Here is a 12,051-nt window from a genome sequence, read left to right on the forward strand (position 1 = left end):
CATTATTATTACTATTCTCCTTTAATTTGCTGGAATTCACGCCTACAAGGATAGTGGAAGGGAAGTGACTCATGATTTCAAATGGAAATTGGATGGGCACTTGAGGGAAAAAAACTTGCAGGGCTACGGGGACAGTGCAGGGGAATGGGACCTGCTGGAATGCTGTACAGGGCATGGAATTGAATGGGCTGAATGACCTCCTTCTGTGCCGTAATGACTTTACGACTAATTTCACTCTGAGGTCCATATCTCAATCAGTCCACACAAACCATTCTTTTGACTGCTGTGATTCCAAACTATTATACAACAGGATTTATACAAGACCAAAAATAAAAACCTGTTATGACAGCCTGGTTTGGATTGACTCCAACACCTCGAGCAGTCTGCACTTAACAGAAACCTGCCCTGATTCTCGAGGAACTGACAGGGGTCAATGAGTTCATCCATTCTACATTGAAGAAAGGCTGTTTATAAGATCGGCAGCAAGTGAATCCTAGAATCAGAATGATACAGTACAAGGTAAGACCATTCAGGCCATCATGCCTGTGCTAGCTCATTGAAAGTACTATCCAATTTATCAATGCCCTTTGCCCAAAGCCCAGCAATTTTTTTCCTTTTCAAGTATTTATCCAATTTCCTTTTGAAAGTTATTATTGAACCTGCTTCCACCGCCCTTTCAGGCAGCGCATTCCAGATCACAACAACTCACTGTGTAAAAAAAAACTCTCCTCATCTCCCCCTCTGGTTCTTTTACCAATTATCTTCAATCTGTGTCCTCTGGTTATCAATCTTTGTGCCAGTGGGAACAGTTTCTCTGACAAAACTTTTAGAACTGAATATAATTTGTGAATCAATATATAAATGACCAGCCCAGGGAGTTTTAATGCTGTCTTTTCATTTGGAATCCAAAAGCTTCAATGTTGATGTGATTTCCCAGAGCTCTGATACAAATAAAACCAGAGGATCAACGAGGGCTTCACCAAAACACTAATCAATATTCAGAGCATCAATGAATACTGGAGTTTATGTGCGGGGAGGATTAGACACACATCAGCACACAATACCGGGGAATGTATGGCCTCCTTCTATGCAGAGTTTCTAAAATCCACGGTGAGTTCCTGCACCATTACCTCTGGTGTCCCTCCCCCAAGGATCTATCCTTGGCCCTCCTATTTCTCATCTACATGCTGCCCCTCGGTGACATCATCCAAAAGCACAGTGCTAGTTTTTAGCTCTGCCTCATCACCATCTCTCTCAACTCATCCACTGGTGCTAAATTATCAGACTGCTTATCCAACATCCAGTACTGGGTGAGCAGAAATGTCCTCAAATTAAATATTAGGAAGACCAAAACTATTGTCTTTAGTCCCTGCTCCAAACTCCATTCCCTAGCTACCGACACCATCCCTCTCCCTGGCAACAGTCTGAGATTAAGCCAGTATGTTCAGAACCTTGGTATCATATTTGGCCCCGAGATGAGCTTTCAACTACATTCTTGTACCTTCACTAAGACCGCCTATTTCCACTTCCATAATGTCACCCGACTTCACCCTGCCTCAGCTCATCTGCTGCTGAAACTATCATCTTTGCCTTTGTTACTTAGGGGCGGCACAGTGGCGCAGTGGTTAGCACTGCAGCCTCACAGCTCCAGCAACCCAGGTTCAGTTCCGGGTACTGCCTGTGTGGAGTTTGCAAGTTCTCCCTGTGACCGTGTGGGTTTTCGCCGGGTGCTCCGGTTTCCTCCCACAGCCAAAGACTTGCAGGTTGATAGGTAAATTGGCCATTGTAAATTGCCCCTAGTGTAGGTGGTAGGAGAATTGAGGGAAGGTGGGGATGTGGTAGGGAATATGGGATTAATGTAGGATTAGTATAAATGGGTGGTTGATGGTCAGCACAGACTCAGTGGGCTGAAGGGCCTGTTTCAGTGCTGTATCTCTCTATGTTACCTCCAGTTTTGACTAGTCCAATGCACTCCTGACCAGCTTCCCACATTCCAGCCTCCATAAACTTGAGGCCATCCAAAACTCTGCTGTCCTTACTGACACCAAGTCCCGTTTACCCATCACCCCCTGTGCTCACTGACCTGCATTGGCTCCCAGTTAAGCAATGCCTTGATCTTAAAATTCTCGTCCTTGTTTTCAACTCCCTCCATGGTCTCACCCCTCCCAATCTCTGTAATCTCTTTCAGTCCCATAACCCTCCAAGATCTCTTCACTCCTCTAATTCTGGCCTCTTGAGCATTCCCAAGTTTTATTGCTCCACCACTGGTGGCTGTGCCTTCAGCTGCCTGGACCCCAAGCTCTGGAATCTCCTTCCTGAACCTCTATGCCTCTTAACACCCTCTCCTCCTATCAGATGCTCATTAAAACCTATCTCTTTGATCAAGCTTTTGGTCTTCCCCAAAATGTTGTTGGTGCTGGGGGTTAATTAAAATTTCAAGACTGAGATTGATAAATTTCTGTTGAGTAAGAGTATTAAGGGTTACGGAACCAAGGTGGGTCGAAGGAGTTAACATACAGATCAGACATATGTATTTGAATGGCAGAACAACCTCACGGGGCTGAATAACGTTCTCCTCTTCCTATGTTCTTCTGAACTGCATGCCTCTATTTGTAAAACACTGATACACTGCTGCAACTCACCAAGCCTCCTTCAACAGCACCTACATCCTTACATAACCCAAAACCTCTACCAACTAGAAGGACAAGAGCAGCAGATGCATGGGAACATCACCACCTGCAAGTTCCCCTCCAAGTCACACACCATCTGACTTGGAACTATATCGCCGTTCCTTCACTGTCGCTGGGTCAAAATCCTGGAACTCCCTTCCTAACAGCACTGTGGGTATACCTACCCCACATGGACTGCAGTAGTTCAAGAAGGCAGCTCACCACCACCTTCTCAAGGGCAATTAGAGATGGGCAATAAATGCTGACCTGGCCAGCGACACCCACATCCCATGAATGAATAAAAATAAAAATCCTGTATGCTTCTACTGACAGTTTTAACCATTTCTCCTTCCAGCTGCAAAGGTTTATATAGGAAGTAGCTTAGACTTGTTTACATGTAATTCCCAGGTCAATGTGTTAACTTCCAGAGGCTCCTGGTCAACTCCCAACAAATCCCACAAAGTGTTCATTCTTTGCCTGATAAGAGGTAAAATGTTCCCTCATGAAGGGGGGCTTCTGCCTAAACTCTGCACCAATCTCCATAACACCCTGTGCCTGTACTTTCCTAGTGCTGACATAGATTTCAGTTTTGCTAAAGGCCCTATAATATGGAACAGATGAGCAGTTGGATTGTGTAATTCTAAGACACTCAGTTGGACAGCATTCCTCTACCTCCTTCAGTCTGCAGAGGCTCAGAAATCGAGATGCTTTTATATCAATAATGTGGGACCAGCATTAGGACTGAATTCTGTGCAGACTACCAATGGAGCCCATTAATATAAAAGGAGGGAAACTCTCTCAAACTGGAAGGACAAGTTTGAGAAGGCTGTTAAAAAAAGCACACAGGGTCCTTGACTTTGTATTTAGAGGCAGAGTAGAAAAGCAAGGAAGTTATAAATCACTTGTTAGGACCCATTGGAGTATCGCCAATTCTGGGCACCACACTTTAGGAAGGATGTCGAGGCCTTGGAGAGGGTGTGGAGGAGATTTACTGGAATGGTTCCAGGGATGAGGGACTTCAGTGATGTGAAGAGACTGGAGAAGCTGGGGTTGTTCTCCTTAGAGCAGAGAAGGTGAAAAGGAGATTTTAATAGAGGTGTTCAAAATTATGAAGGACTGTGATTGACTAAATAAGGAGAAACTGTTTCCAGTGACAGGAGGGTCAGTAACCAGAGCGACACAGATTGAAGGTAATTGGTAAAAGAACCAGAGGGGGAGATGAGGAGAATTTTTTTTACACAGTGAGTTGTTGTGATCTGGAATGCGCTGCCTGAAAGGGCGGTGGAAGCAGATTCAATAATCACTTTCAAAAGGGAACTGGATAAATACTTGAAGGAGAAATTCCCCAGGACTATGGGGAAAGAGCGGGGGAGTGGGATTAATAGTATAGCTCTTTCAAAAAGCCAGCACAAGCACGATGGGCTGAATGGCCTCCTTCTGTGCTGCAAGATTTCATGTTTCCAGCTTGTTTTTATAATTTACAGTATCTATAACATTCAATACAAAAATGGCAGGGGGTGCAGATGACAAGAGAGAGTGAAGAACTTACCGGTAACATTAACATAGTACCTGGCGGACCAGGCAATCCATCTGCTCCAGGAAGTCCAGCCCGTCCGGTGGGACCCTGTCAGAGAAAGAAAGAGAGAATGATTTCAATCCATTCATCATGTGTGATAGCTGAAGCAACCAGCCTGAGTGTGGGGGAAGGGGCAGGCAGCAGCAGCAGTAAATCACACCCTCAGGGACCCCTGTACATATTTCCAAGATTCCTGCATTCCTTCAAAAAATTAAAATTCACGTTGCCTGGCCATGGGGGCAGCTCCACATCTGCTAATCAGTCATTCGAGCTCCATCATCAGAATTACAACGGATCCGTCACACAGTAACACTTTATCCATTCTCACATTGGATTCAGGGTGTCGAGACACAGAAACGCATCCTGTCTGAGTTGCTTCATCTCATGCTTAATGTGACCCCAGCTTCATAAGGTCACCAACATAAAAAGAAAGGACCTGCATTTTTACACTGCCTTTCACCACCTCTAGACATCTGAAAGTGCTTCACAATGAAGTAATGAAGAAGTGTAGTCACTGTTGTAATGTAGGTTACACAGCATCTCATTTCACACAGAAAGCTCCCACAAACAGCAGTAAACTAATCAGCTGTCTATTTGTTTTGTACTGATGGTGCTTCAGGGATAGATATTGGCCAAGACACCAGGAAGAACTCTTCCGAGCGTGTCAGGGGATATTTTTACATTCTGCTGACAGGGAAAACAGGGCCTCAGTTTCAAACTTCAACTGAAAGACGGCACCTCCGAGAATGCAGCACTCCCTCAGTACTGACCCTCCGACAGTGCGGCACTCCCTCAGTACTGATCCCCCGACAGTGCAGCACTCCCTCTGAACTTACCCTCCGACAGTGCGGCACTCCCTCTGAACTGACCCTCGGACAGTGCGGCACTCCCTCTGAACTGACCCTCGGACAGTGCGGCACTCCCTCTGAACTGACCCTCGGACAGTGCGGTACTCCCACAGTACTGACCCTCCGACAGTGCAGCACTCCCACAGTACTGACCCTCCGACAGTGCGGCACTCCCTCTGAACTGACCGTCCGACAGTGCGGCACTCCCTCTGAACTGACCCTCCGACAGTGCGGTACTCCCTCTGAACTGACCCTCCGACAGTGCGGCACTCCCACAGTACTGACCCTCCGACAGTGCGGCACTCCCACAGTACTGACCCTCCGACAGTGCGGCACTCCCACAGTACTGATCCTCCGACAGTGCGGTACTCCCTCAGTACTGATCCTCTGACAGTGCGGTACTCCCTCAGTACTGACCCCCCGACAGAGCGGCACCCCCTCTGAACTGACCCTCCGACAGTGCGGTACTCCCTCAGTACTGACCCTCCGACAGTGCGGTACTCCCTCAGTACTGACCCCCCGAAAGTGCGGCACTCCCTCAGTACTGACCCTCCGAGAATGCGGCACTCCCTCAGTACTGACCCTCCGACAGTGCGGCACTCCCTCAGTACTGATCCTCTGAAAGTGCGGTACTCCCTCAGTACTGATCCTCTGAAAGTGCGGTACTCCCTCAGTACTGACCCCCCCGACAGTGCGGCACTCCCTCAGGACTGACCCCCCGACAGTGCGGTACTCCCTCAGTACTGACCCCCCCGACAGTGCGGCACTCCCTCAGTACTGACCCCCCGACAGTGCGGTACTCCCTCAGTACTGACCCCCCGACAGTGCGGCACTCCCTCTGAACTGACCCTCCGACAGTGCGGCACTCCCTCAGTACTGACCCTCCGACAGTGCGGTACTCCCTCTGAACTGACCCTCCGACAGTGCGGCACTCCCTCAGTACTGACCCTCCGACAGTGCGGCACTCCCTCAGTACTGATCCTCTGACAGTGCGGTACTCCCTCAGTACTGACCCCCCCGACAGTGCGGCACTCCCTCTGAACTGACCCTCCGACAGTGCGGCACTCCCTCAGTACTGACCCTCCGACAGTGCGGCACTCCCTCAGTACTGATCCTCTGACAGTGCGGTACTCCCTCAGTACTGACCCCCCGACAGTGCGGCACTCCCTCTGAACTGACCCTCCGACAGTGCGGCACTCCCTCAGTGCTGACCCTCCGACAGTGCGGCACTCCCTCAGTACTGATCCTCCGACAGTGCGGTACTCCCTCAGTACTGACCCCCCGACAGTGCGGCACTCCCTCTGAACTGACCCTCCGACAGTGCGGCACTCCCTCAGTACTGACCCTCTGACAGTGCGGTACTCCCTCAGTACTGACCCTCCGACAGTGCGGTACTCCCTCAGTACTGACCCCCCGACAGTGCGGCACTCCCTCAGTACTGACCCTCCGACAGTGCGGCACTCCCTCAGTACTGACCCCCCGACAGTGCGGCACTCCCTCAGTACTGACCCTCCGAGAATGCAGCACTCCCTCAGTACTGACCCTCCGACAGTGCGGCACTCCCTCAGTACTGATCCTCTGACAGTGCGGTACTCCTTCAGTACTGACCCCCCGACAGTGCGGCACTCCCTCAGTACTGACCCCCCCGACAGTGCGGCACTCCCTCTGAACTGACCCTCCGACAGTGCGGCACTCCCTCTGAACTGACCCTCCGACAGTGCGGCACTCCCTCTGAACTGACCCTCCGACAGTGCGGCACTCCCTCTGAACTGACCCTCCGACAGTGCGGCACTCCCTCTGAACTGACCCTCCGACAGTGCGGCACTCCCTCTGAACTGACCCTCCGACAGTGCGGCACTCCCTCTGAACTGACCCTCCGACAGTGCGGCACTCCCTCTGAACTGACCCTCCGACAGTGCGGCACTCCCTCTGAACTGACCCTCCGACAGTGCGGCACTCCCTCTGAACTGACCCTCCGACAGTGCGGCACTCCCTCAGTACTGACCCTCCGACAGTGCGGCACTCCCTCAGTACTGACCTTCCGACAGTGCGGCACTCCCTCTGACCTGACCCTGCGACACTCCCTCAGTACTGACCCTGCGACAGTGCAGCACTCCCTCAGTACTGATCCTCCAACAGTACGGCACTCCCTCTGAACAGACCCTCCGACAGTGCGGCACTCCCTCTGAACTGACCCTCCGACACTCCCTCAGTACTGACCCTTGGAGAATGCAGCACTCTCTCTGAACTGACCCTCCGACAGTGCGGCACTCCCTCTGAACAGACCCTCCGACAGTGCGGCACTCCCTCTGAACTGACCCTCCGACAGTGCGGCACTCCCTCAGTACTGACCCTCCGACAGTGCGGCACTCCCTCAGTACTGACCCTCTGACAGTGCGGTACTCCCTCAGTACTGACCCCTCGACAGTGTGGCACTCCCTCAGTACTGACCCTCCGACAGTGCGGCACTCCCTCAGTACTGACCCTCCGACAGTGCGGCACTCCCTCAGTACTGACCCTCCGACAGTGCGGCACTCCCTCTGAACTGACCGTCCGACAGTGCGGCACTCCCTCTGAACTGACCCTCCGACAGTGCGGCACTCCCTCTGAACTGACCCTGCGACACTCCCTCAGTACTGACCCTGCGACAGTGCAGCACTCCCTCAGTACTGATCCTCCAACAGTACGGCACTCCCTCAGTACTGACCCTTGGAGAATGCTGCACTCTCTCTGAACTGACCCTCCGACAGTGCTGTTCTCCCTCAATAATGCCCCTGCAACAGTGCAGCACTCCCTCAGTACTGCCCCTCCGACGGTGCAGCACTCCTTCAGTACTGCCCTTCTGACAGTGCAGTGCTTCCTCAGTACTGCCCTTCTGACAGTGCAGTGTTCCCTCAGTACTGACCCTTCTGACAGTGCAGCGTTCCCTCAGTACTGTTCTGGTAGTGTTAGTGAGAATTGTGGATTTATTGTCGGCTAACATTTATATTTATATTTCCTCTGTTCCCTTTTCTGCTACCTCTATTTACTGCATGCTGTTTGCCAGTTCGGTCCTGGTAACGTCGGGTGCCATTCATGTACCCATCCCACTTCCCCCTATACTATCAGTAATCGCGGTCCATGGGCAGTTCCAGATGCTTTCCAATATTCCCTGTCGTTCTCTACACGCACAGCCCAACATTCCCGACATTTCATTTGGTGGATGGTCACTAGGGATCCGGTGGGATGAGGGTATTAACCAGAATGTCAGTTTTGTGGAGAGAGTGGAGAAGTTGAGATTGTTCTCCTTGGAGCAGACAGGTGAAGAGGAGATTTAACAGAGGTTTTGAAAATTATTAGGGTTTTGATCAAGTAAATAAGGATTAGTCAGGAAGGGCAGTACTGCGGGAACGCTGCACTGGCAGAGGGTCAGTACTGAGGGAGCGCTGCACTGTCGGAGGGTCAGTACTGAGGGAGTGCTGCACTGTCGGAGGGTCAGTACTGAGGGAGCGCTGCACTGTCGGAGGGTCAGTACTGAGGGAGTGCTGCACTGTCAGAGGGTCAGTACTGAGGGAGCGCTACACTGTCGGAGGGTCAGTACTGAGGGAGCACTGCACTGTCAGAGGTGCTATATTTCCAATAAGATGTCAAACAAAGGCCGTGTCTGTCCTTTAGAAAATCCCAGAACATTGAAGAGCAGGGGTTATCTCACCTGCAAACTGGCCAATCTTTATTCCTCAACCAATATTCCCAAACTTGCTCATTACAACTTTGCTGTTTTTGGGAGCTTGCTGTGCCTCCAATGTTACAGCAGTAACCACACTTCAAGTGTGTTTCACTGGTTGTAAAGTACTTTGCGATGTCCTGTGGGCACGAAGGCGCTGTAACAACGTGAGCTCTTTCTTGTATTTAATGCACTGCCATCTCCTTACTTTTCTTCCCAGAATTTGTGGTTCCAACATCTGCAGGAGTTTTTCTCCTGATTGAACTGTCATATAAATAAACATTTATTAAAGGTGACTGAGTATCTGTTGCACAGATTTACCTCAGGCCAGCTGCCTGTTCGGGGAAGGTTGTCTACAGTTTGTCAGGTATTAGGCGTGCAGCATGGAGCATGTGGGACAACATATTTCTGTCATTTCAATCCTGTTAACTCCCTCTGATGTCAAGATTCACTTACTGATGGCTATCAGAACTCTGAGCCAGGATTGTTGCAGTAATTGAGCAATGACCTTGAGCAAACCTCAAACTACACAGAGTTCGAACAGGGCCAGTCTTCACGCAGCACAAACACGACCAGACATGGGACCAAGTCTGGGATTTGTCGGCAGCTTCCATTTGTGACCAGCATGAAGCAGTTTGGATCGAGAGGATTTCACTTCCTTTGGCAGTGCACTAGTTAACACGCTAACTATCTGGTCAATGGAATGCACTAGTTAACTCGCTATCTGTTTAACAACAAAAATTTCTTGCATTAAAAAACACCATTAATGCAGTAAAATGACAGGAGTCATAGAGTCAGAGTCAGAGTGTTATACAGAACAGAAACAGGCCCTTCGGCCCATCGTGACTGCACTGTCGGAGGAGGTGCTGCAGAGAGAAGCATGGAGAAATGGACATTGAACGAAACAAGGGCAGGCAATCAAAGGCTTGGTCAAAGAATCAGGTTTTACAGAGCACATTAAAGGAGGAGAGAGGTGGAGAGAGGTGGAGAGAGGTGGAGAGAGGTGGAGAGAGGTGGAGAGAGGTGGAGAGAGGTGGAGAGAGGTGGAGAGAGGTGGAGAGAGGTGGAGAGAGGTGGAGAGAGGTGGAGAGAGGTGGAGAGAGGTGGAGAGAGGTGGAGAAGTTCAGGGAGGGAATTCCAGAGCACAGCTATCAATGGTGGAGCAATTAAAATCAGGGATCCCCAAGAGGCCAGAATTAGAGGAACTCTAATTCTGTGGGGCAGGAAGAGGTCACAGAGATAGGGAGGGGTGTAGGGACTGGAGGAGGTTACACAGATAGGGAGGAGTGTAGGGCAGGAGCAGGTCGCAGAGATAGGGAGGGTTGTAGGGGCTGGAGGGGGTTACAGAGATAGTGAGGGGTGCAGAGGCTGGAGGAGGTTACAGAGATTGGGACGTGTATTGGGGCTGGAAGAGGTTACAGAGGTAGAGATGGGTGTAAGGGCTGGAGGAGGTTACAGAGGTACGGAGGGGGTAGGGACTGGAGGAGGTTATAGAGATAGGGAGGGTTGTAGGGGCAGGAGGAGGTCACAAAAATAGGGAGGGGTGTAGGAACAGGAGGAGGAAACAGAGTGAGGGAGGGGTGTGAGGGATGGATGAGGTTACAGAGATAGGGAGGGGTGCAGGGGCTGGAGGAGGATACAGAGATAGGGAGGGGAGTCGGGGCTGGAGGAGGTTACAGAGATAGAGAAGAGTGTAGGGACTGGAGGAGGTTACAGAGATAGGGAGGAGTGTAGGGGCTGGAGGTGGTCAAGGAGATAAGGAGACGAAGCTTTGGAAGAATATCGGGAATGTAGGACCAATCTGAAACGAGGAATTAAGAGGGCTAAAAGGGGTCATGAAATATCTTTGGCAAACAAGGTTAAGGAAAATCCCAAAGCCTTTTATTCATATATAAGGAGCAAGAGGGTAACTAGAGAAAGGATTGGCCCACTCAAGGACAAAGGAGGAAAGTTATGCGTGGAGTCAGAGAAAATGGGTGAGATTCTAAACGAGTACTTTGCATCGGTATTCACTGAGGAGAGGGACATGACGGATGTTGAGGTTAGGGACAGATGTTTGATTACTCTAGGTCAAGTCGGCATAAGGAGGGAGGAAGTGTTGGGTATTCTAAAAGGCATTAAGGTGGACAAGTCCCCAGGTCCGGATGGGATCTATCCCAGGTTTGTGTGGGAAGCGAGAGAGGAAATAGCTGGGGCCTTAACAGATATCTTTGCAGCATCCTTAAACATGGGTGAGGTCCCGGAGGACTGGAGAATTGCTAATGTTGTCCCCTTGTTTAAGAAGGGTAGCAGGGATAATCCAGGTAATTATAGACCGGTGAGCCTGACGTCAGTGGTAGGGAAGCTGCTGGAGAAGATACTGAGGGATAGGATCTATTCCCATTTGGAAGAAAATGGGCTTATCAGTGATAGGCAACATGGTTTTGTGCAGGGAAGGTCATGTCTTACCAACTTAATAGAATTCTTTGAGGAAGTGACAAAGTTGATTGATGAGGGAAGGGCTGTAGATGTCATATACATGGACTTCAGTAAGGCGTTTGATAAGGTTCCCCATGGTAGGTTGATGGAGAAAGTGAAGTCGCATGGGGTCCAGGGTGCAGTAGCTAGATGGATAAAGAACTGGCTGGGCAACAGGAGACAGAGTAGCAGTGGAAGGGAGTTTCTCAAAATGGAGACGTGTGACCAGTGGTGTTCCACAGGGATCCGTGCTGGGACCACTGTTGTTTGTGATATACATAAATGATTTGGAGGAAAGTATAGGTGGTCTGATTAGCAAGTTTGCAGACGACACGAAGATTGGTGGAGTAGCAGATAGTGAAGGGGACTGTCAGAATACAGCAGAATATAGATAGATTGGAGAGTTGGGCTGAGAAATGGCAGATGGAGTTCAATCCGGGCAAATGCGAGGTGATGCATTTTGGAAGATCCAATTCAAGAGTGAACTATACAGTAAATGGAAAAGTCCTGGGGAAACTTGATGAACAGAGAGATTTGGGTGTTCAGGTCCACTGTTCCCTGAAGGTGGCAACGCAGGTAAATAGAGTGGTCAAGAAGGCATACGGCATGCTTTCCTTCATCAGACGGGGTATTGAGTACAAGAGTTGGCAGGTCATGTTACAGTTGTATAATACTTTGGTTCGGCCACATTTGGAATACTGCGTGCAGTTCTGGTCGCCACATTACCAAAAGGATGTGGATGCTTTGGAGAGGGTGCAGAGGAGGTTCACCAGGATGTTGCCTTGTATGGAGGGCGCT

The 12,051-nt window shown here is 50.1% G+C and overlaps 1 protein-coding gene across 1 annotated transcript in view; it reads right to left on the reverse strand.

Moving 5' to 3' along the window:
- The window catches only part of LOC137373152 (collagen alpha-1(XI) chain-like), a 612,019-nt gene that overhangs the window by 435,911 nt on the left and 164,057 nt on the right, over window positions 1-12,051 (reverse strand). The window contains exon 12 of the mRNA XM_068038011.1: window positions 4,219-4,293. Within this exon, the coding sequence (XP_067894112.1) occupies window positions 4,219-4,293 (75 nt within the window). The remainder of the gene's footprint in view (window positions 1-4,218; window positions 4,294-12,051) is intronic.

The sequence above is a fragment of the Heterodontus francisci genome, chromosome 8 (genome assembly GCF_036365525.1).
Source record: "Heterodontus francisci isolate sHetFra1 chromosome 8, sHetFra1.hap1, whole genome shotgun sequence".
Classification (NCBI taxonomy): domain Eukaryota; kingdom Metazoa; phylum Chordata; class Chondrichthyes; order Heterodontiformes; family Heterodontidae; genus Heterodontus; species Heterodontus francisci.